This window comes from Ranitomeya variabilis, chromosome 7 (assembly GCF_051348905.1).
Source record: "Ranitomeya variabilis isolate aRanVar5 chromosome 7, aRanVar5.hap1, whole genome shotgun sequence".
NCBI classification, from domain to species: domain Eukaryota; kingdom Metazoa; phylum Chordata; class Amphibia; order Anura; family Dendrobatidae; genus Ranitomeya; species Ranitomeya variabilis.
The window spans coordinates 152870691-152896532 of NC_135238.1; the positions used below are offsets into that span (position 1 = coordinate 152870691).

A 25842-nucleotide genomic window follows, 5' to 3' on the forward strand; every position below is an offset into this window, starting at 1 on the left:
AAGAATTGATTCCATAAAATTTTTACAACCTACCGTATAAAAAAAAGAAAAAAAAAGTTGAAATTCACCTCCTGGACTAGTGCTGTTTGTCTGTAGTCAGTGCTACATTACCCTGCTGGTCTACTCTAATCAACATCCGATGAGTATCATTTTTGCTGTTTTTTAAAGATCCCTGGACCCATTAGTAAGGGTTTATACAGAAGTGGACAACCCCATTAAACCCTTCATCCTTCATGACTGGACGATTTTCCATTTTTTCCTCTACTTCTACCAAGAGCCCTAACTTTTCTATATTTTTGTCCACGCATGCGTACCCATATGAGAGCTCATTTTTTTGCAGGGCCAGTTGTACTTTTGAATGGCAGCATTGATTTTATGTGATGCACAGGAGACAAGAAAAAAAATGTCAAGTGCTTTGAAATAAAAAAAAGTACAATTCAACAATTGTTTTTTTGTTTTTTTTTATTTTATTTATCATGTTCACTATATAGTTAAACTGACCCAGCAATATAACTCCAGGTCAGTACGATTATGCAGGTACTAAACATGTATAGGTTTTGTTTTTATTTAAGCGGTGAACAAAAAATAGAATCTTGTAAAAAAACATTTTGCTTGTGTCGCTATTTAAAAAAAAAACCCATAACGCTTTCATTTGATTGATGATTTACATTTTTTTTTCTCATTATGCTGTTTACCAATTGTATTAATCTATTTTATATTTTGATAAATTGAGATCGAAATTTTACGAACACAGCGATACCAAAAATGTGTATTTTTTTTAATTGCTTTATTTTTAATGGGGAAAAAGGAGGTGATTTGAACTTTTGTTTTTTTTTTCCATTTTTGATATTTTTAAAAACTTTTTTTAACTTTTTACTGTATTTAATAATCCCCTTAGGGGACTTGAAGCTGTAATCATCTGATCGCTTGTGCTATACATTTCAGTGCATCATCACTGCTATGTATAAGGAAAATTAAGATCTCTTATGAATGCCGGCTAAAAGGCTCATTCCCACTTGCGATACAATCGGACAAGTGCAATTCGATTAAAAATTGGATTTCACTCGCACCAATGTTTCTCTTTGGTGCAGCTCACATCTGCAATTATTTTCTCATGCCAATTTGGCATGCTGCGATAGCACCCGAGAACTGGATCGCATGCACGCATAGAAGTCTATGGGCGTTTGTGAAACATCGCACTGCACTTGGATATCACCTGCATGCAGTGCGATTCCTGTTGACGCCATCAATGGAGGAGATGGAAAAATGAATTTCTCCTTCTCCTCCGCACCTGTGCTCCAATTCTCTGATGCGAGAGGATTGTAGCACAGAGCACTGACACTCGGCTCTCACACATAGTAGAGCAGGAGCCGAGTGCCATTAGCATATCGCATCCAATGCCCTCACAGGAGAGAATCATCGGATGCCATACGCTAATGAGACCCAGGCCAGTCACTGGCTTTCACAGAAGAATCATCATGACAAGCACGGAGTTCTTCAGCAGACCCTCAGCTGTCAAAGCAACCCAACGGTGACGTGATCACATCACGGGCGGCTATGTGTGCGTGAAATGATGCGCCCCACTGCTGACGTGTGTTAAATGCCGCTTTCAAAGATAGACAACAGCATGTAACAGGTTAACAGCCGAAGTGTTAAAAGCACTTAATGGCTGATTAAAACTTCAAGCTAATCCGAGATGTGGTAATAACTTTACAGCACTTTTTCAAGTGATTCTGAGAATGTTTTTTGTTCCACATTGTACTTTATTTTGGTTGTAAATTTAGGTTGCTACGTGTTGTGCTTATCTCTAAAAAATAAAATCTAAATTTTACAGAAAATTGCGAAAAAATAGCATTTTCAGAATTAGAAATCTGTTTCTAAAATAGTGCTAAACATAAAAAGTAAAAAACAAAGATTTTTCCATCTACCTTTTTATGTGGACATTTTTACCATGTAGTAAGGTTTATAAGTAGTGATGAGCGAATATACTCGTTACTCGAGATTTCCCGAGCACGCTCGGGGGTCCTCCGAGTATTTTTTAGTGCTCGGAGTTTTAGTTTTTAGCGCCGCAGCTGAATGTTTTACATCTGTTAGCCAGCATAAGTACATGTGGGGATTCCCTAGCAACCAGGCAACCCCCACATGTACTTATGCTGGCTAACAGATGTAAATCATTCGGCTGCAGCAAGAAAAACTAAATCTCCGAGCACTAAAATATACTTTGAGGACCCCCGAGCGTGCTCGAGAAATCTCGAGTAACGAGTATATTCGCTCATCACTATTTATAAGTTCAATATTAACTTTAGAAACTTTCAAAACAATTTCCAAAATATTTTTTTTAATGACCTATTCATCTTGGGGTAGCGTTGAGATATATTAGAAATCCCCACAAATCACCCTAATCTCCTTATAAGTAGATGATACATATCTTACATTGACAAGAGGAAGCAGCAAAGACTTGCTTGTAAATACATCCCTTCTCCCAATACCAGAAGCAATGAATATATTACAGCCATGCAATACTGCACAAATAGGTATGATACATCAAAGATTTAATATGAAGCTGTTTAGGTGGTTTTCAGCAGAAATAGTGAGAGCAAAGATCAGACAACAAATCGAGTCACATACTGTAAGGAAATGACTGCTGTGTATACATATGTATACTTTATTGCTCATATGTGTTATTTTAGTGACTGTTTATTTCTTATCATTTATTAAGTAAATTCAATTTGGTCTACTCAATTCTCATGTGAACATTTCTTATTCATCACAATCTTTTGAATCTGTTACAAAACAACATATGAAGAAGCCCCCTGCCCTAATATACCAGTATGGACGAATCCGGCTGCTCCTTGTCTGGAGTGTTCTGTTATGGTTTCCAATGGCAAGGAAACATCAGAAGCATAGAATAAACGGACAAGCTCTCGGGTGATGGAAACTAGAGCTGACCGCGATGCTAAACCTACACACCACACTAGAAGTAGCCAGGGGGCATACCTGCGTTGTCTCTAGATGCCGCGCGCCAGCCGGAGAACTAACTACCCCTGGTAGAAGAAAACACAGTCCTGGCTTGCCTCCAGAGAATGTCCCCACAGGAGATAGCAGCCCCCCACATATAATAACGGTGAGAGCAGATGAAAAGACACACGTAGTATGAAAGCAGATTTAGCACAGAGAGGCCCGCTAACTAAATAGCAGAAAGATACAACAGAGGACTTCGCGGTCAGCTGCAAAACCCTTCAAAACACCATCCTGAAATTACCTTAACTCATGTGACAACTCATGACACCGGAGTGGTAATTTCAGCCCAACAAGAGCTTCCAGCTGCAGAGATTCACATAAGTGCAAACTGGACAAAACATACAAAAATAGACTTAAGGACTAAAGTGTCCAACTTAGCTGAGCAGAAAACTGGGAGCAGGAACATGCAACAGAATCACTCTGGATACATTGATAGCCAGCATTAGAATGACTGAGGAGCAAGGTTAAATAGGATACTCCCACATCCTGATAGGAACAGGTGAACTGAGAAGACAAAGCTTGCAGGACACCAGTACCACAAGAGACCACCGGGGGAGCCCACGAACCGAATCACAACAGTGTTCGTGCTAGAAGCCTCTGCTTGTATCTAATAAGAAACGAGTGCGGTAGAACAAATTATAAGATTTTGTTTGTGTTAATCATTGTGCTTAGTTAAGATTTTAATAAAATTTACTTTTTGGTTTATTCATACTTGTCAGTACAAAACAATTGTATTTTTATGGCAAATGACCATGTAATTTTGATACACTTTTTGTCACTACTGGAAGATACCGGCACGTGCGGGTGCAGCCTTGTAGTTTTCACCTGATAACTTTACAGAGCTCCAGAGAATTGGAAAACTTGTCTAAAATTGGCATTTACTTTAATTAATGGTTTATGATAAGTTATTTCCCTTATAAACTAATTATTAAACGATCATGGTGGATACTGGGCTTTAGTGTGAGCTGGAAGGACCTGTGGTAGGCTTTGTCGACTTCTAGAACATTGGTACAAAAGTGTATTTTTGAACAGGCTTTCCAGATTTAGTAGGAAAGGTGGTACATTAAAGTAAATACTGTACATGTGGCTTCTAATGAGATAGTGAGTTTGGTTATCCTCATCAGTCAGATGGACAATGAATGGAGCACCAGTGTCCATGGGTGAACACCTTTCAATTCAATTGGGGACACAATTCCCCCTTTTATGTGAATTGTTGGGGTCACAAAGGCACAATCTCTAGCAATTAGACACTTATTACTAATCCTTTGGATTGGTGATATGTTGCAAATGTGGGTCGATCTCTAGGGTGTCCATCACAGCTTTGCAGACTCCTTCGGGTCACGTTACACTCTGCGTGACCCGGAAGGGACTTTTACAATGTAAGCTTATGTAGCATCAGAACGGGGAGCTACAGGCTTTCATGGTAACAGCGACTTCAGGCTTATGCATAGAGTGTAGAATGAGTTGGCAGACCTCATTTTCTGCAATATCACTGAGAAGAGCAGAAGAACGGCCGTGGACACTCGAGAGAGCAGGGATGGGTCAATATATTAACATACTCACATTACATTACATGCACATTCACACACATTTAAGCGATAAGAATGTTAGTGGAAGTGCTTCTTTAATGGCCCCCATACATATGAAAGTAAAGATGGCTTCCCCCGTCAATATGAATGAGTTTGGCCAACAGTCTGTGTATTGGGGCAATGGACAACTAATGGGGGAGATGTGGATCGCACATGTCCAATATTGGACTGTTGATTGTCTTGTTCTCCCAGAGATGAGCTGCTGTCCGACGTATCTGTTTCCAGCTTTTTCAAAGGGAACACAGGAGAGCTCAGCCAAATGCACGCTCCTGTGTATGGGAGAAACGAATGAGATGGCTGTCGGTCAAAACAATCAAAGCATTGTTCTGCCGACAGCCATCTAATGACTGTCTTTACAATATGTATGTATATAGATATAACAAATTACATTTATCATTTACCCTCAGAACAACTGAATTTGAATAAATCTTTCTGTTGTTTTTCTACCTTTGGTATGTAAATGTTTTGTTGTATAATACATACACTTTTGTCTTGATCAGATGTTTCTTCTTCACTCTTTTGATCTTGAAAATCATTGGTACTTGTACTAGAGGTTTCATCATAATTTTCAGGAATAAATTCTGCAGAATAATGTTTGCCTTCCTGTCGTAATAAAGAAAAGTATGCTATATTGGTACACAAACTTCTAGGTTTTCCTGCTTCCTGCTTCCTCAGCTTCGGAACTGTTTTTTATGCCCTATGAATTGACACTGTAGTCATAAAAGGTAATTCTCCCTCTAATAGTCAAGGCACAAGGCAGCAAGGACGGCAAAGAACGCCTGGAAAGTTAAAATAGTAGGTTTGCGATCACTGATGACTGAAGAAATAGAGAAGTAGTTAAAAAGACTGGCGCTCTAGTTGATTCATGAATAAGGCACTGTAGACCCTAAAAGACTTAAATAGGGAATTTAAGATAAGTGGTGTATAATGATTTCTGGTACTGTCACATGAATGAGGACTATACTTCCGCATAGGGATAATAGTAGACATGAGTGGATCATTTGAAATTCGAATTTGCCGACTGCTGAATTTTCCCCCAAAATTTGATTTGATCTTAATGCTGGAAGGATTGTAATTGCTTAGAAAATGAGAGAAGTCAAGACAGAGGGGGAAAGGGAGAGGGAGAGAGAATACAGTTTAGTATTATATATACTTGATATTATGTCCTTTGTACTCGCTTAACAAAGACCCTGCAGGGTGGAAACATTACATTAATGTGGCTTAGTGAATAAAATAAGGTCACAATTTATTCTGTTGGAGTGCTGCCATCTTTTATTATCTCAAATATTCAATGTTTGATGTTAAGTGAAATGACTATGAACTAGCTGCATGGACCGCTTTCAAAATTGAGGTTCAGAAGTTAAAAGAAAAAAAAAGTGAACAATTTTTCTATAATAAAGGGTCTGCTTTAGAACTACAGAAATCACAGACATGCACACTGCTGCGGAGTGTGCATACGTTCTCAGTAGGAATGGAGAAATAAGCCACTGCCAGACTCAAAAAAAATGTTTTACTGTAAATATTTCTGTTATGTTAAGGTTAATTAAATAAGTGTATCAAAGGGCTTGTTCACACATTGCATTTTCCTAAATGAATTGGAAAAAAACGCAAGTAAAAACAAATGCAAAAAGTATGCAGTTTTTCCTGCCACACGCTGGTTTTTGTAAAGTTAAATCTGCTGTAAATACTCAATGTATGCACATACCCTGATGCTATATATAAAAATCTCACTTTCCTTGCATCTCACAAATTAGTACAGTTATTTTCATGACAGTTGCATAAAATTAAGTTTGTATAGTACAGTGTTCCCCAACTCCGGTCCTCAAGAGCCACCAACAGGTCATGTTTTCAGGATTTACTTAGTATTTCACAGGTGATGCAATTATCACCTGGGCAATACTAAGTAAATCCTGAAAACATGACCTGTTGGTGGCTCTTGAGGACCGGAGTTGGGGAACACTGGTATAGTACATATCAGTTCTCAAGCTATGATGCAGGCCTCACCATTGAGGTGCCAACCAAGTTGTGCAGCAAGGGACGCGGGTTTCACAATAGTTCTATGCTGCACAGTCCTCTTTGCTGCAGCTGTAATATAAGGCTTACAAAAATTATTATTATAACTTGAATCGACCCATGAAGACAGAACAAACAATGTTTCGATTATTTTCAGCCTTTTTCAAGGTACATCTGAATTTGAAATTAATGATAAATAAAATATAAATTGTGTCACAGTGTGTTACTTTCATAAAAAAACTGAAGTATGTACAAAATACTATAGATGCGAAGTGACAGAATTGGAAAACGAAAAGAAAGAGAGGATTACTGGAATCATGTTCTCCAAACATTGGAACCCCTGGGTTTAAAAATAGAATATGAAATATTAGATGTGATCATTATGCATATATGCATACACCCATAGTTCACATTTATCTTGCTATGCATATTAACCAGTTTTTTTTACTATTCTTCATTTCAGATTGAATAATGACACAAAGGTAATAGTTCATATACACTACCAAGCCTTTCTTATTCTTATTAAATTTCTTCCTCTTTTTCCTTTTTCTCTTTTTCTCCTCTTCTTTTCTCCCCTTTTTCTTTTTTTCTCCTCTTTTTCTTCATATTGGCTTATTCCTCTTATTATCCAGTTTTTCTTCTTATCTTCTTTTGTTTGTTTTCCCTTTATCTATTCTATTTGCCTATCACTCGCCACTTATTTTTCAGGCAACCTATTTCGTCACTTTAATTTCTTCAGCACTTCTGCGAATGTCCGCTCAGTTTCCAACCTGTACTACATCTGTGCATGACCGCCTAATTTTTGAATTTCCTCTGTACTTTCCATCCTCGTTTGGTGGTCATGCCTGCTCACTGATGACATAGGATGCACACTAGGGTGGTCCTTAGTGGGAGCAAAAAATATATTTTAATTTTTTGGATGGGCAACCTCTGAAATTAATCATTTGGGTAAAAAACTAAATAAAATACAAACATTTTAAAAATTTCAATTTTACAGGTCCCACTTCCTACCAATCGTTACTTGGCAAAAATTAACCATTATGATAGTCAATTACAAATCATGTTTATTTCTCAACAAAAACAGTTACTTTTGTTGCCTGACAGTTAAATACTTGTGTGATAGCGTGCAGAGACTGCACAGAGATAACGAGTGCGAGATTTTCTGTTACCGGCCGGGACAGTATCTGCACCTCGTAAATCTAAAAGATTTTGTTGCCAAGCCTGCAAAACAGACTGCATTGACCTTGGATTACATGAACGAACAGAACATCACCAAGACACAGCGGAGAAAGACAACTATATCAGCGGTCGTACCTTTCTGGTTCCTTCATCACCAGGTTATTACACATATGTTTCTATTATATTTATTCGTAGTAGTTTTAATGAGTTTATGAGTCATTGCCCACATATGGTCCTCTTACCGTTTTGACTCCAGCGCAGATAGTTTTTTTTTCCTCTTTTAATTGATTATTTATATTGTCACAGTTGGTAGTACTGTGCAACTATCAGCTGCAGGTCTCAAAGGTGTGTTAGCGCTTTTTGGTATATATATCCTTATACTTGTGTGATAGCGTCACTTATTATTTGCAGTTCATGAATATCTTTTTTGTTTTATCTCCATATCGTTCTCGATACACCTTGACTACCAACAGCAGAAATTGTTTCTGTTCATTTGTTATGTGCAACTTGTTATATTCTTCAATCAGTGCTACTCTGCATTCTGCAGTATCATTAGTCACTCTCATACCACTGACTGTTTTCTTGGCCGCCTGGTAGTCTTCATCTGCAGACCATAGATCTACAGTTGAAACCAGAAGTTTCCATACACTATATAAAAAAGACACATCTGCATGTTCTTCTCAATATCTGACATGAAATCAGAATAAAACTTTCCCCGTTTTAGGTCAATTCGGATTACCATAATTATTAATATTTGCCAAATGGCAGAATAACGAGAGAGAGACTGTTTTAAGGCATTTTTATTACTTACTGCAAAGTAAAAAGTTTGTTTACATACATTTCATTAGTATTTGGTATCACTGCCCTTAACCCCTTTACCCCCGAGGGTGGTTTGCACGTTAATGACCGGGCCAATTTTTACAATTCTGACCACTGTCCCTTTATGAGGTTATAACTCTGGAACGCTTCAACGGATCTTGGCGATTCTGACACTGTTTTCTCGTGACATACTGTACTTCATGATAGTGGTAAAATTTCTTCGATATAACTTGCGTTTATTTGTGAAAAAAAAAAACGGAAATTTGGCGAAAATTTTGAAAATTTTTCAATTTTCCAACTTTGTATTTCTATGCCCTTAAATCACAGAGATATGTCACACAAAATACTTAATAGGTAACATTTCCCACATGTCTACTTTACATCAGCACAATTTAGGAACCAAAATTTTTTTTTGTTAGGGAGTTATAAGGGTTAAAAGTTGACCAGCAATTTCTCATTTTTACAACACCATTTTTTTTAGGGACCACATCTCATTTGAAGTCATTTTGAGGGGTCTATATGATAGAAAATACCCAAGTGTGACACCATTCTAAAAACTGCACCCCTCAAGGTGCTCAAAACCACATTCAAGAAATTTATTAACCCTTCAGGTGTTTCACAGGAATTTTTGGAATGTTTAAATAAAAATTAACATTTACATTTTTTTTTTACACAAAATTTATTTCAGCTCCAATTTGTTTTATTTTACCAAGGGTAACAGGAGAAAATGGACCCCAAAAGTTGTTGTACAATTTGTGCTGAGTACGCCGATACCCCATATGTGGGGGTAAACCACTGTGTGGGCGCACCGCAGAGCTTGGAAGGGAAGGAGCACCATTTGACTTTTCAATGCAAAATTGACTGGAATTGAGATGGAACGCCATGTTGCGTTTGGAGAGCCCCTGATGTGCCTAAACATTGAAACCCCCCACAAGTGACACCATTTTGGAAAGTAGACCCCTTAAGGAACTTATCTAGATGTGTGGTGAGCACTTTGACCCAACAAGTGCTTCACAGAAGTTTATAATGCAGAGCCGTAAAATTAAAAAATCATATTTTTTCACAAAAATTATCTTTTCGCCCCCAATTTTTTATTTTCCCAAGGGTAAGAGAAGACATTAGACCACAAAAGTTGTTGAGCAATTTGTCCTGAGTACGCCGATACCCCATATGTGGGGGTAAACCACTGTTTGGGCGCATAGCAGAGCTCGGAAGGGAAGAAGCGCCATTTGGAATGCAGACTTAGATGGATTGGTCTGCAGGCATCACGTTGCATTTGCAGAGCCCCTGATGTACCCAAACAGTAGAAACACCCCACAAGTGACTCCATATTGGAAACTAGACCTCCCAAGGAACTTATCTAGATGTGTTGTGAGAACTTTGAACCCCCAAGTGTTTCACTACAGTTTACAACGCAGAGCCGTGAAAATAAAAAATATTTTTTTCCACAAAAATGATTTTTTAGCCCCTGAATTTATATTTTCCCAAGGGTAACAAGAGAACTTGGACCCCAAAAGTTGTTGTCCAATTTGTCCCGAGTACGCTGATACCCCATATGTTGGGGTAAACCCCTGTTTGGGCGCACGGGAAAGCTCGGAAGGGAAGGAGCACTGTTATACTTTTTCAATGCCGAATTGGCTGGAATTGAGATCGGACGCCATGTCGCATTTGGAGAGCCCCTGATGTGCCTAAACAGTCGAAACTCCCCAATTCTAACTGAAACCCTAATCCAAATACACCCCTAACCCTAATCCCAACGGTAAACCTAACCACACCCCTAACCCTGACACACCCCTAAATCTAATCCCAACCCTAATCCCAACCGTAAATGTAATCCAAACCCTAACCCTAACTTTAGCCCCAACCCTAACCCTAACTTTAGCCCCAACCCTAACCCTAACTTTAGCTCCAACCTAAGCCCCAACCCTAACCCTAACCCTAGCCCTAACCCTAGCCCTAACCCTAGCCCGAATGGGAAAATGGAAATAAATACATTTTTTTAATTTTATTATTTTTCCCTAACTAAGGGGGTGATGAAGGGGGGTTTGATTTACTTTTATAGCATTTTTTATAGCGGATTTTTATGATTGGCAGCCGTCACACACTAAAAGACGCTTTTTATAGCAAAAAAGCTTTTGCGTCTCCACATTTTGAGACCTATAATTTTTCCATATTTTGGTCCACAGAGTCATGTGAGGTCTTGTTTTTTGCGGGACGAGTTGACGTTTTTATTGGTAACATTTTCGGACACGTGACAGTTTTTGCTTTTTATTCCGATTTTTGTAAGGCAGAATGACAAAAAAACAGCTATTCATGAATTTCTTTTGGGGGAGGCGTTTATACCGTTCCACATTTGTAAAATTGATAAAGCAGTTTTATTCTTCGGGTTAGTACGATTACAGCGATACCTCATTTATATCTTTTTTTATGCTTTGGCGCTTTTATATGATAAAAACTATTTTATAGAATAAATAATTATTTTGGCATCGTTTTATTCTGAGGACTATAACTTTTTTCTTTTTTCTTTAATGATGCTGTATTGTGGCTCGTTTTTTGCGGGACAAGATAACGTTTTCAGCGGTACCATGGTTATTTATATCCGTCTTTTTGATCGCGTGTTATTCCACTTTTTGTTCGGCGGTATGATAATAAAGCGTTGTTTTGTGCCTCGTTTTTTTTTTTTCCCTACGGTGTTCACTGAAGGGGTTAACTAGTGATATAGTTTTATAGGTGGGGTCGTTACGGATGCGGCGATACTAAATATGTGTACTTTTATTGTTTTTTTTTTTATTTAGATAAAGAAATGTATTTATGGGAATAATATATTTTTTTTTTTCTTTATTTAGGAATTATTATTTTTTTTTTTTTACACATGTGGAATTTTTTTTTTTTACTTTTTACTTTGTCCCGGGGGGGACATCACAGATCGCTGATCTGACAGTTTGCACAGCACTCTGTCAGATCACCGATCTGACTTACAGCACTGCAGGCTTACCAAGCGCCTGCTCTGAGCAGGCACTTGGTAAGCCACCTCCCTCCCTGCAGGACCCGGATGCCGCGGCCATCTTGGATCCGGGCACCTGCAGCGAGGAGGAGGTAAGAGACCCTCGCAGCAACGCGATCACATCGCGTTGCTCCGGGGGTCTCAGGGAAGCACGCAGGGAGCCCCCTCCCTGCGCGATGCTTCCTTATACCGCCGGAACACTGCGATCATGTTTGATCGCAGTGTGCCGGGGGTTAATGTGCCGGGGGCGGTCCGTGACTGCTCCTGGCACATGGTGCCAGATGTCAGCTGCGATAGGCAGCTGACACCCGGCCGCGATCGGCCGCCCTCCCCCTGTGAGCGTCGCCGATCGCGCTGGACGTACTATCCCGTCGGTGGTCATACGGGCCCACCCCACCTCGACGGGATAGTACGTCCAATGTCAGAAAGGGGTTAAACTGAATGACTTGGGTCAAGTGTTTGGGGTATTCTTTCAGAAGCTTCTCACAATAGTTGTAGGAATATGGGCCCATTCCTCCTGACAAAACTGGTGTAACTGATTCAGGTTTGTAGGTCGCTTTGCTTGCACCGGCCTTTTCAGCTTTGCCCATAAGTTTTCTATAGGATTGAGATCAGGACTTTGGGAAGGCCTCTCCAAAACATTGACTTTGCTATCCTTAATCCACTTTGTTACCATTTTGGCAGTATGCTTCGGGTCATTGTCCACTTGGAAGACCCATTTCCACTCAAGCTTTAACTTCCTGGCTGATGTCTTGAGAGGTTGCTTCAGTATTGCCACAATCTTCTTTTTTCATGATGCCATTTATTTTGTGAAGTGCACCAGTCCCTCATGCAGCAAAACAACCCCACAACATGATGCTGCTACCTCCGTGTTTCACAGTTGGGATGGTGTTCTTAAGCTTCCAAGCTTCTCACCTTTTCCTCCAAACGCAATAATGTTTATTATGAACAGAAAGTTAAATTTTAGTTTAATCAGACCACTGGATATGTCACCAAAATTTAAGGACTTTGTTTCTGTGTGCAACTGCAAATATTAGTCCTTTTTATGTTTCTTTTGGAGTAATTGCATCTTCCTGGCAGAGTGGCCTTTCAGCCCATGTTGATACAGTACTCATTTCACTGTAGATATTGACATTATCTTACCAGTTTCTGCCATCATCTTCACAAGGTCTTTTGCTTTTGTCCTTGAGTTGATATGCACATGTCGAACCAAAGCACGTTCATCTCTTGGACACAGCACCTGTCTCCTTCCTGAGCGGTATGATGGCTGGACTCTCCCATCTTGTTTGTACTTGCATATAATTGTTTGTACAGATGAACAAGGCACCTTCAGATATCTTGAAATTATACCAAAGGATGAGCCAGACTTGTGCAAGTCCACAATTCCTTTCCTGACATCTGATAGCCTTTTCTTCATCATTTATTAGTATGAACTGACCCTGAACATAGATGGCTTTTGCCATCCATCTAGCTAGGTGCCGTCCAGCTCTGAATGAAATTCCTCTAGATGGAACACCACCAAGTAAAATGATTGTTAACATCAATAATTCTTGGTAGTCCTCGCGGTGTTGGTACTGAAGCAGTTGCATCTTCACAATGGCTATGATTTCAGCTGCAATGTGGGAAACTGCTGTTGACATGATCTGGTCTGATAGTGCTTTCTGAAAGGTAGTCAAGTCAATGATATGTCAGTTGTTCTTGAATCTGCTGAAGATCATTTTTTCTGGACCTTTCAATGGACCAAGGCAATGAACAGCCACTGCTTCCAGCACTATTTCTAGAATAATATGATGGTGGCATACAAACCACAGCATGTCCTTGCCAAGCTTCTGCTCTAGAAGTTTGAAGGCGCCATTCCTGAAACCGGTGTTGACAGATGTGGCATCAAAACACTTGCACTTCATGTTGTCAGTAACATTCCAGGTCACTGCTGCAGCATAAACAGCATTAGCACAAGCTTCACCTGATCCTTTGACAAGCTTTGGAACTCCAAGCAACTGATCAATGCCAACTCCTGATACCAGAATAGGAAGACGGTCTTCAGTTTTTCTGCTGCTGATGTCTTCTAAGAGATTTGCACCCCAGTGAATTGTTAAAGGTTCAACTGGCTAAAACTCCTGTTTCAGGTTTATAGCCATTGTCTGACGGCATTTTATTCTTTCTCTACAAACTAATGAACGATTTACATTGAAATCTGCAGGATAATTATTAAGGTGCTGAAGAGATTGTGTGAGAATTAATGCTACATTTCTGTCACTAACTTTGGCCACGTAAAGGCTTGCTGACAGTTTCTCATCTACTACACTGTCTCTTCCCCCTTTGGCTCGTTTTGCCAACGACAGTACCTCTGATATTTCATATATGTTTCATCATCTTCGTATCTGTACCTACTTCATCAAATGAAGACTGCAACACCATGTTTTCCTCTCTAGCACTTATTTCTTGTTTGTCTTTCTCAATTCTTTTCTTGTGATTTGCTTCTCTTTCTTCAAAATGTCTTTGTTTTTTCTCAAACTGTTGTCAACACCTCCAATTTTTCCATGGCTTCCAGTTGGTCTCTGAGCTAGCAAAAACACCTTGTCTTCTGATATTCTTGTCACATCCATATTGTTCTATGTACGATATCAAACAAGGTGTCTAAACCTACGATCTATTGCACCTCCTTCTTCAGACTGTCAGTTTTGTTTTCTTTGTTTTTCTTCAGTTTGTCATTTTCTTTCAAGAGACCTTCCACTTTTTCAACCACATGTTTTTTCAGTCTCGTGGGGATGCCTGCCTTTACCCAGTCATCAAGAACATCATTAGCTGTTAAACTAGCTGCATCACAAACTGTCTGTTTAGTTCAGTCATTTTGTTGTAGTAGTAGAACAGTGACATAAACTCTCTCGGATGGCAGTTCAGTTGAAGATAAAATTACTAGCAGACATTTGTCCAATAAGCAACAAGTCTGTTTTGCTTCTGGTTGTTGATTTTGACATTGCCAGCAGCTATATTTTAAGTTTTATTTTGTAACCCCTGTAAGGGGAGTATGGTGTACAGGAAGTGATGCAAACAGAAAAAGACAGTACTTCTTAGTAAGACATTCATTTTCTCAGACCTGTATTGCGGTGGCAACCTGGGGGAGGATGAGCAGCATCAGAGGACTGGACTGATTGGCTGAGCAAGCTGGAGAAGGAGGGTGTTATTAATGTCAGGCTATATTCAGCAAAATTCGCATGGCCCTGCCACAACCGGATCTTTTAGACGAGATGCAAATGGGGCTCGGCCATGGCAAAAATCCAGAAAGGCCAAGGCAAAAATCTCACACTCCATTTAAGGCACCACATCTGAACCCAAAAACTAACCTCAGAACGACTAGTTCCGCCACATTGAAGTTCGTCTGACCCCTTCCCCAGAGGTAATGTTCATCATCTGTCTATATTTATTTCTTGGTGGCCTTAACTTGAGCTGTTTATGTATCTCCTATATACTTGTGGAGCGCCCCCATGTCAGGGCAATGGGGTACTCGGTACCGGGTCCCTCTCGGTTCTGGGGATGTCACGGTGGCCTGACCCGGTCCGTGGCCCTTTAAGGGGCGCCCAATTAAAGGTGCAGTTTGTACGGTGTTCGTGACGCCACCTGTGGTACTCGGTCAGGGTGACCGACGCTGCTTAGGGGTCCGCTGGGGTGATGTTATAGCAGCAAGATGGTATACCTTCCCACAGGTGAAGTGTATCCCCAGGGCTTCCCAGAAGTGTAGATGGTAATGGTGGATGATGTGAGGCGCAGGGAATAACGAGGACACAAGGTTGCAGTCTCTTTACCTTTTACTGGAAGCTTCAGCATCCACAGTTCAGGGTACGGACCACAGGGTAGGCAGAGTCCTGCCAGTCCGAAGGTAAATCCAGAGTCCCCTTATCCAGGTGGAAATCAGTAGCCTTCCTACTAGCGCCTGTGTGTTGTAGTACCTCCCTGCTGAGCAACTCGGTAAGGTCCTCACAACTTTCGTGGATGTTTCTGATGTCTTCTCTCTGTCCCCCAGATGGTATGGATAGGACAAACCCGTATGACTGGGATGGCCTGAGGCTTGTTTATAGGGACCCTAGAGACGCCCCGACCCCCACAATTTGCCACTGTGTCTTCTTAGGTATTAAGGTCGGGCAGCCAACTTGGAATTGACTGTCCTCTGAAGTAATGCGTAGAGTCAATTACTCCCTCGGTGTTCCGGCCACCGGCTATGCGCCTCAGAAGGAGGCTGCCTGTCTCGGGGCAGAACTCCTCCCGGTGTTTTCTCCTTGTGCTGTGACTTCGTTTCTCACTCTCTACAACACAGTTCGCTTCGTGTTCTTTCTTTGGATACTGCCGCACGTGGGGAAGGCGCAGCTCCGTAGCTTTCTATCTCGCTAGGCCTCTGTCAGGATCCCACCCCTGACAGGGACCCTCTGTCTGCAGCTCAGATGTTCCTCCTTCTCCCCCTGTCTGCCTGACAGGTACTCACTGGGTCAAACCCAGGCAGCATCTGACTAACTTTCTATCCAAACCACCAGTTTTACCCTTCTGTGAGGAATGCCCTACTAGATAGGAGCATGGCTCCCCCTGGTGGATTGGAGTGTGAAGTGTGGTGTATGTTTGGTGATACCTGGAAGGATGGACTCCTTTATTACCTTCAGATGTAATATCACTCCCCCTGGTGGAAGAATGACATTACTGCAGCAACCAGGACTCTGGGGCGCTGCATAAGCATCCACATATATACTGTTTTATCATCTGTTTATATTTATCTCTTGTGCCCTTTACCTGCGCTGTGTATGTATTTCCTATATAATTACCTTTATATATATTTCGTATTCCCTGACTGATGAAAATATTTTTGAGGAGGTCACTGTATGACTTTATTATTGAATCTATTACCAGACCTTATCTTATCTTATCTTCTTTTGCAAACGCAACATATATGCAACTGTGAGATGGTGTTCAATGGACTTGTTGGTCTCCGGCCACAAAAGTTCATTGTCGCCTCTTGGATAGACACTATTGTAGACCTCATGGTGTTTTTCAGACCTAGGAGAGAGCTGACAGGAAGAGGGTAGGCGAGGGGAAGATCCACTGCCATCCTTGGAGCTCGAGTTCGTAGTGTTCCAGAAATTGGCCAGAGTACTGGAGAAACATGTACCTGTTCCCGTGACACCTGTTAGAGGGAGATAGTTACTTTGGGGGGGACTACTACAGTTGGATGAAAAGTCAGATTCTACCCAAGCCATCTGCTGTGACGAAGAAGGCCTCCTGCTAGTTGATCGGGATAAAACCACGCTTCAAGTGACAAGTCCACCATCCACGTCTTGGCTTCCCAGCTAACGGCCGAAAGGACAATCAGCTGCCTTCCTCTGGGACCAGGTTACATTCGGTTAGTCCTGAGTTCATGCCCGGCCACAGTGATCAAGGTGGTAGCGTGAACTCACATCTAGAGTGAGTTTGGTGCCAAACGTAGATTCTTAGGCAGAGAGATATTGTTAGCAGTACTTTATGAACTTGAGATGATTGCTCATAGTGTTAGAGAGACTCATACATACACATTTTTGACAAAACCCTCCCTGTAGAGGATCACCTGTGGGTGGGAAATAAAGGTGGGTTAGAAAATCCTTAAGCTTGTGAACCGCTGTGCTGCACCACCGCTGGGTCGACCCCTTGCGCTCATGTAATTTCATTGCTTTCCTTGGTTAACTGCAAATTATAGTGTATTTTGTAGAGAATTCTGGGCCTTTAGGTTGTGCAGCACATGGTTCCTAATCAACTCTGACTAGGAGTGTGTGAAACTTTACTGTGTTTTCCTTTGTGGTATTGGAGGAACTCAGTCTTCGCTTGCTGTAAAAAATAGTTCCTTCACAAGTTGTCTGATCATGCTGTTTGTCCATAGCCCACTGTATCCTGGTGAGACCACCCTGGTACATGGTCTACAATTTGGAGCAGTCGGCGGGATACAGCCATGGATGGGAACATGAAGGGAAACAATCCCTTATTCCCAGTGGCCTCCTTTCAGGTGCTGAACCCGCCTGCCACTGCTTTGGTTCCGGCGGGATCCCTTCAGGCTGGGGTGCTATTACAGCATTTGCCGAAATACAACGGTAAAAATATGATGTTGCAAGATTGGACAGAAAGGTGCTATTAAAATGTGCAACTTGAGCCGGGAGTTGCGAGCAGAGATAGCATTGAATGCCCTAGAGGGTGACACCAGACAGTAATGGTACTGCCAGATTCTGAAAAGGATACCTTAGATAAAATACTTACACTTCTGGAAGGAACCCAAAGTGGGGCGTGCCAAACTGACTCAATTGCAAAGTTTCGTTTTCAACTGGCCACAGCAGGAAGGCAAGACTCTAATGCAATGCCTTGAAAATGTTGAATGAACAGTGGTGGGACTCTGAGGCCATCGGAGCTTCTCGAAGGTGGATAGGCTGTTGAGGGATCAGTTCATAGCTGGATTAGCCAATAAATTCCTACGGAACAAGTTGCAAGAGATGACCCAGATGTGGCTTACCTGACCTTTTACCAGATGTACCTTGCCACAATAGAGAGAGGAAGAGCCATGTCTGTGGCCGAGAAAGCAGTAAATAGCGCTCAGCTGACGGGAAGCCGGACATGGTCTGAAGATTCTGACATGTTGAAAGAAGTAGTGCAGGTTCTGTGCACCGAACTGAAGGATCTTCAACTGAAAGAGTCCCAGATGCTAATCATCCGACCTATGAAGACAACAGCGCCCTCCTGAGCTTCTTCATCTGTCCCAACTTGGGTGTGGTGGCGGAACGAAAGAGATGCGCCTGGGGTTTAGAGACCCAGGAGGCTCCTCTGCTGGAATTGTTGACAATTTGGCCACCTTGCCTGGGACTGCGATTGACCCCAAGATGATGACACCAGCGTTAAACTATCTCCCTCAATGTGGAGAACACGATTTGTATTCATGTAGTCCAATGCTAGAGGCTGATTTTGAAGGACAGAAAGTGAAGTGTTTGGTGGATACTGGGTCTGAATGCACCATCATGCCCGCGGAGATCTTCCTGAGTTATTTCGGCCACATGGTGGAACCCGTAGATGGGAGCATTATTTGTGTTACAGCAGCTAGCAATGGCCAGTTACTTGTGAAGTGCATTGTGTGGATGAGAGTGAGGTTATGTGGCAAAGATATTGGCACAAAAGGAGTGATTCTGGTGGATTACCCCCAGGAAGTGGAATGGACATGACCTTGGGAATGAATATATTTGAGATCTAGATCTCTGTCTGTTCATTTAGGAAGAACCATGGTACTGGCAATGCACTACAACCCACAAGCCAACCCAGAGGGTCTTTCAATTGATAGCGAGAAGTTGCAGCTTTCAGGAAAGCGCCTCGTCTGGTTGTCCCATGGGCCAGATCAGGGTTACTGCATGTATACCAGTGATGATCGCACTAAAGAGATATCCGCTGCTGATGCTGCACTTGGGGCCTATCAGAGGTTAAATGGACTGGAAGTGCTGATTAAACAGATATTTGAGAGAGTCCCAGACAAGACCTCTGGTGGCTTGTGCTCTAGCAACTGTGAAAGATGGCTGTGTCCATTCATTGCATTAACGTGCTTGATAGTGAGGTCACCATACCCGAGGGCACGCTGTTGGCTGACATCTATGTGCCTGATTGAGAGATACTCTGAAGAACAAGGTTTAACCTACAGCCCGATTAAGATTCAGCCTGGACTTATGCTGTATTTGTGGCCAAGAAGGAAAACCCAACTGCAAAGTGAAGTGGCCGAGTCATAATCAATTGGATGGGGGTGGATTGGAGAACTCTGACCCCTGTCCAGCAGAGGCTTCTAGAAGATAGTCTATGGGAACTTTGGGTGGTCTTCTACCATCGAGCATGAAATTCCAACCGGGAGCACTCCTCCAATTCAGGAACCTTAATGCCAGATCCCTCTGAAAGTGTATCAAGAAGTAAAGGGAATGGTAGCCAGCAAGTTGGACAACCAGGTCATACAAGAGAGCCAGAATCCTAGGGCGGCACCAGTGGTTCTAGTATTTAAGAACTAAGTCCCTCCGATTCTATGTCGATTACAGAAAATTGAATGCTCACACTGTGTGGGACGCCTATCCTCTCCCCCCATATCAAGAATCACTATCCGCTCTGGGTTGGGCTAAGTACTTCTCCACCCTAATCTTGGCCAGGGGATATTGCCAAGTTCCGGTTGCTGAGAAAGACAAGACGAAGATAGTGTTCATTCTCCTGATGGGACACTACGAGTTTAACAGGATGCTGTTTGGTCTTTCAAATGCATCCGGAACATTTCAGAGGCTGAAGAAACATTGCCTGGATGACCTGAACTTTGAGTCTTTGTTGATCTATCTGGGCAATGTGGTGGTTTTCGGGACATCGTTCAAGGATCATCTGCAGAAACTACGGCAGGTCCTGAAGAGACTTTGAGACCATGGGCTAAAGATCAAGCCCAAGAAATGCCAATTGTTCCAAGACCATATAGAATACCTGGGTCATGTGGTGACTCAGGTGACTCATGAAAGAGTATAGCCAACTGCCAGCAAGTTTGAGTCCATCCATAAGTGGCCTCAGATGAGAATGTTGCAAGAGGTGAGAGCCTTTTTGGGACTGGCAGGATATTATCAATGGTTTAACCCCAAGTTCGCCTATCTGGGTGGTTCCTTGATTGAGCTGCTGAGAGGCACATCTTGAGAACACAATAATTGTCCCATTCAGTGGGGTCCTCAACTACAGAAGGCCTTTGAGTATGTGAAAGCTGCCCTAACCAGAGCACAGATTCTGGCTTACACCCAGTTTGATACTACATTGCTGCACTACACAGACTGCATGGTCTGGGAGCAGAGTTATTGCAGGTACAAGATGGCTGGGAGAGAGTGGTCGCCTATGGAAGCCATTCTCTAAGAGAGATAGAGTGTAACCTTGCAAATTATAGTTCATTCAGGCTAGATCTATTGGCTTTGGTTCGGATGTTGACTGAATGATTTGCTGAGTACCTAACGGGGCCGAAGTGGTAGTAATGACTAACAACAATCTATTGGCCCATCTGGAAAATTCTAAACTGGGGGCGCTAGAACAGAGGTGGATGGCTTGGCTGACTAAGCTTAACTACCATATCAAGTTAAGTCGATGAGGAAGAGGAAATGGAAACACAGACGCATTATCCTAGGTTCCAATGGGATCGCTGGCTAGGAGTATCGATGATGAACTTGAGGACACTGAGAACCCCAACCTGGGACTACTGCCTGTCTTCCAGAGCATGGCACATTCAAGTGGGGTGGCCTCTGGAATGCCCACAGTGCTCAAAAAAACTCCTGCAGAACGGAGGAGGGCCCAAAATGACAACAGATGTCGGGCGTGTGAAACGCTGGGTCCAGGCCAGAGGAGCGGAAGGGACTGTCCTTTAAGGGGACAAAGCTGCTGCGTCAGTGGGATAAGTTGAGTGTGATCAAGGGCCTCTTTTGTTGTAAGATCTACCTACAGTCAGAGTTGCAGCACTGCCAACAGCTGGTAATTCCGTTAGGTCCAGAAGATGCTTGAGAGGCCCATGAGAGAGGGGCTCATTTTGGGAGCCAAAGAAAAGACTTATCAGTGGTTACAGAGAATGGTATACTGTCCAGAACTAGAACAGATAGTAATTGAAGTGTGCCAAAAATTTCGAGCATGTGGGTTGAGCAAGAGTCTGGCACAGAGAGCTCAGAGTTCAGACCATCCAGATGTCCGCTTCATTGGAGATACTCATGACAGACTATGTGCAAATATGGTACTCCAGTTCAGGAGACTCATATTGTTTGGTGATGACTGATCATTTTACTAAATACACAGTAGCAGTACCTATCAGAGACCAGACCGCATAATCAGTCACTGAGGCAGTATGTCATCACTTTATTCAAGTGTATGGGTGTCCACGGCGGATTAATTCTGATTAGGGAGTGTCTTTCCAGGGTGCATTAATGAAGGAACTCTATCGCTTGTTTGGTGTTGAACAGTCTAGGACAATGCTGTGAATGAGGTGGAAGCATTGGGGACTGGGGGGCCAACTAGAAATCTCCATTGCAACATCTTGCAACGGTGCCAGTTTATAGAACCAGCGGTCATGAAGGCAACACCTGAACCTAAGCCAAGGGGAGTGGGCCTGCCCATAGATGTTGATGGGTGGGTTATACCAGCTCCCTTACAGATGGAGGTCCCATATGTTGCTATACTGCCCTCCAGAGAGACCGTTTTACAACCTTTGGTTCCCCCCAGTGACGATACACAGGAAGAGATGACTGCCCCAGTCCAACCTGTGGCTGTCTCTAGCAATAATGCACCGAGGGAGTTTACCCCTCCAGTCCTGCAAAGGATGCGTGGTCCACCGTAGCCATATTCCCACAATGCTACGCACAAGACCATTTAATCTGGGAAGGTGTGTTGGGGACACCAAACTCTAGTGGAGTGGCATGTGAGATGGTGTTGAATGGACTTGCAGTGTTGGTCTCTGGCCACAAGAGTTCACTGTCGCCTCTTGGATAGACACTATTGTTGACCTCATGGTGTTTTTCAGACCTAGTAGAGAGCTGTCAGGAAGAGGATGGGCGAGAAGGATATCCTCTGCCTTCCTTGGATCGCGGAGTTCGAAGTGTTCCAGAAACTGGCCAGAGTACTGGAGAAAGGTGTACCTGTTCGCGTGAAACCTGTTAGAGGAAGGTAATTATTTTGGGGAGATGACTACAGTTGGATGCAGAGCTGGATTCTCCCCAAAGCCATCTGCTTTAACGTAGAGTGCATCCTGCTAGTCGATCAGGCTAAAACCACGCTTCAAGCGAGAAGTCCACCATCCACTCCTCGGTCTCCCAGCTAACGTCTGAACGGACACTCAGCTGCCCTCCGTGACCAGGTTACAGTTGGTAAGTTCTGAGCTCAGGCCCTGCCACAGTGATACCGATGGGATCGTGCAAACAAACCTAGAGGCTGGGCCGGCATTAGCGGCAGGCAGACCAGACAGCTGCCTAGGGCTCCCGCTCCCCCAGCCAGTGGCGTGCCGCTAATAGCGGCACTTCAGGCAGCAACTATGGGGCCTGTGAGTCAGGGGGGCCCACCTTCCACCAGCATCGACTCCCCCCAGCCGCCGCCGCATCCAACTATGCCGGTGTCTATGACACCGGTACAGTTTAAAGCAATGATGGAGGAGAGAGCGTCAGATGATGCTCCCTCTCCCATCATTCACCTCTGCCTCTGACACTGCAGGTGCGCGATGATGTCACTTCATCGTGCACCCACTGTGTGCCACCGGAGCCGAGCCTGGAGCAGTGCAGGGCACGAGGAGAGGCGACGATTGTGTATTTTTTTTAATATATCAGTGAGTGAATACTGGACTGTGGGGCCATTCTCGGGGGGGGGGCTGTATTCTATGGGCAGCTTACACTATATTCTATGGGGGGGCTGTATTATATTCTATGGGGGGTTACATTATATTCTATGGGGAGGTGGGATGTATCATATTCTATGGGGGTTACATTCTACATTATATTCTTTGCAGAGGCTGTATTATATTCTATGGGGAGATGGGCTGTATTATTGTTAATCATTGTTCTCAGCAGCACACCGGTGTAAACTGCAGATGTGCTGATAACATGATACTGTATGGGGACAGATTGATCTATTAGTGATTGTTCTATTCCCGACTGAGGTCTAAGGGGTAAGGTTTCTCCTTGTGGAAAATGACATACCAGATCTGGATTGTCAAGGTAAGGAGGCTTATTCGCCGTGCAATGCTCCTCTGGGAAATTTAATATGCAAATTGCCTCTTCAGAGAAAAAGAGGACTTGAACTCTATAACGCCACCTGTTGGAAGTAGCGATCCTACAAATCACAATCAACCCTTTAACGAGTCTTGCAATATGACTTAGGATAAGAGCCAAATCAGTATCTCAATTCGCAGACACGGTGTTTCGGGCTGTTGGCCCTCGTCAGTGCAAAGTATGAGAATGGATTTGGCTAGATGAGAGGCTCTGGACTAGGGTCTAAGGAGTAAAGTTTCTCCTTGTGGAGAGTGACATACCAGCTTTGGCTTGTCAAGGTAAAGAGGCTTATTCACTGTGCAATGCTCCTCTGGGAAATTTAATATGCAAATTGCCTCTTCAGAGAGGAAGAGGACTGTTGGAAGTGGCGATCCTACAAATCACAATCAACCCTTTAACGAGTCTTGCAATATGACTTAGGATAAGAGACAAATCAGTATCTCAATTGCAAGACTCGTTAAAGGGTTGATTGTGACTTGTAGGATCGCTACTTCCAAAAGGTGGCGCTATAGAGTTCAAGTCCTCTTTTTCCTCTGATGAGGCGCAATTTGCATGTTCTATTCCCATCATGCTTTCTCAGTTAGTGTAAAGAGGCCAGGAAACAAGTGTCGTACAACTTTAATATTGTCAATCACACTCGTTTAGCAGCCTAAACTCAGCGCAATTAAATACAACAGAAATGCTTCTGTGTGATGTGCAATATGTTAGCATTTGGGGCCCCATTTTAAACTTTTGCCTAGGGCCCCACTTTGCCTAAAACCGGCCCTGCCTAGAGGGAGTTTGGCGACAAATGTAACCGCATTCATGCATCACTTGTGTGTGTGTGATTGTACCTTGGGCAGCGCAGATTTTGAACCACCATATTCCTCATTTATGCCGTTAAATGAAGATTCTCAGGCAGAGAGAGATTATTTGCTAACAAAACTGTATGAACTCAAGCAGATTTCTCAGTGTTAGAGAGACTCATATATACACATTTTGGACAAAACCCTCCCCAAGGAGAATCACCTGATGGTGGGAGAAAGGGCTGGGTTAGAAAATCGTTAGCTTTGTGAACCATTGTGCTGCACCACCACTGGGTCGGCCCCCTGCCCTCATCTAATTTCATTGTTTTCCTTGGTCAACTCCTCAGCTCCCGCATTAGGAGGAGGCATAGGTCAGGCAAATTGAAATGTATTTTGTAGAGAATTCTGGGCCTATAAGTTGTGCAGCACAAGGGTCCTAGTCGAAGTTGACCAGGTGTGAGGGGAAACTTTACTGTGTTTTCCTTTGTGTTGTTGGAGAAACTCATTTTCCATTTGCAGTAAAGAATAGTTCCATCATGAGTTGTCTGGTCATGTTCTTTGTCCAAGTCCCAATGTATCCTGTGGAAACCACCCTGGTACACAGTCTATACAACCATGGTTTAGCAGCTTCTACAGAGTGTACACCTACATGATCATTTAGATATTCTTAAAGATACAGCAGTGTCTTTTTGTAATTGAATTAAGAGATATACCCGCTGATTTGATTTCCAGTTGTTCTTATGTTGTGCTATCTTACAACAATTTTTTCTACAGTATTTTGTATTTTCTTCAGTTTGTGAAAGTAACACACTTTGACATGATTTTTATTGTATTCATCATTCATTTTAAATTCAGATGTAAAGTGAAAAAGGCTGAATATAGCCAAAACTTAGTTTTTTCTGTTTTCATGGTAGGTTCAAGTTATAGTAAAAATCTAAATGACACAACTGCAGTATCCTATTATTTCATCTTTTGCTGAAGTATTTTCAATTTGTTGATAAAAATTTTCTTCTAAGAACCAAACCACATTTTTTGCCGTGAGTAAGCATATACAGTACATTTTCTTATTAAGAAAACTGACACTTTTAGGACTTATTTTAAAGTAAACCTGTCATTAGATTCATTCTGCCCAAACCACAGGCAACATGATTCAGAGTATGGCTGTGTAATTGCAGCCAGGTATATTTTACTCTGAAATACTGTGGGAATTCAGAGCATGCCAAGTTTAAAAAGCCAGCCTCTCCCTCTCCAGCTGATTGACAGGTCTCTCTGTTCCTATGCACACAGTCCCTATGTGTTGATTTCACAATTTACCAAGACAAATGTTACATGACAGACATATAAAGCACAATTCTATCGGAAAATTATATATTTTTCTAAGTAAATACAGGCACCTGTTCTGGAGATCCTGTTCTTGAATTTCTTTCTTCTAAATCCTGTTCTATTCCATCACTTTTCAACTCAGTCAGCTTTTTCTTCTTCTGGATACTTCTGACATCTCCTTTATACCCCTTGTGATCTTTTTCAGCAAATCTATGCTGCCCATCTTCCTAAAAATAAAAAAATAAAACAAAATTGTGCAATTTGAAGACACAAACAATACAACTTTCTAAATATGTATGAATACGTAAGACATTTAAGGAGTATATTAG

The 25842-nt window shown here is 42.3% G+C and overlaps 1 protein-coding gene across 5 annotated transcripts in view; it reads right to left on the reverse strand.

Moving 5' to 3' along the window:
- KIAA2012 (KIAA2012 ortholog) overlaps positions 1 to 25842 on the reverse strand; it is a 485035-nt gene that overhangs the window by 42218 nt on the left and 416975 nt on the right. For 3 of the 5 annotated variants that reach the window (XM_077272089.1, XM_077272092.1, XM_077272091.1), the window contains 2 exons: positions 25585 to 25740; positions 5094 to 5213 (listed from right to left, as the gene is read on the reverse strand). In XM_077272089.1, the coding sequence (XP_077128204.1) occupies positions 5094 to 5213; positions 25585 to 25740 (276 nt within the window). The remainder of the gene's footprint in view (positions 1 to 5093; positions 5214 to 25584; positions 25741 to 25842) is intronic. The other 2 variants (XM_077272094.1, XM_077272093.1) reach the window with 1 other exon arrangement.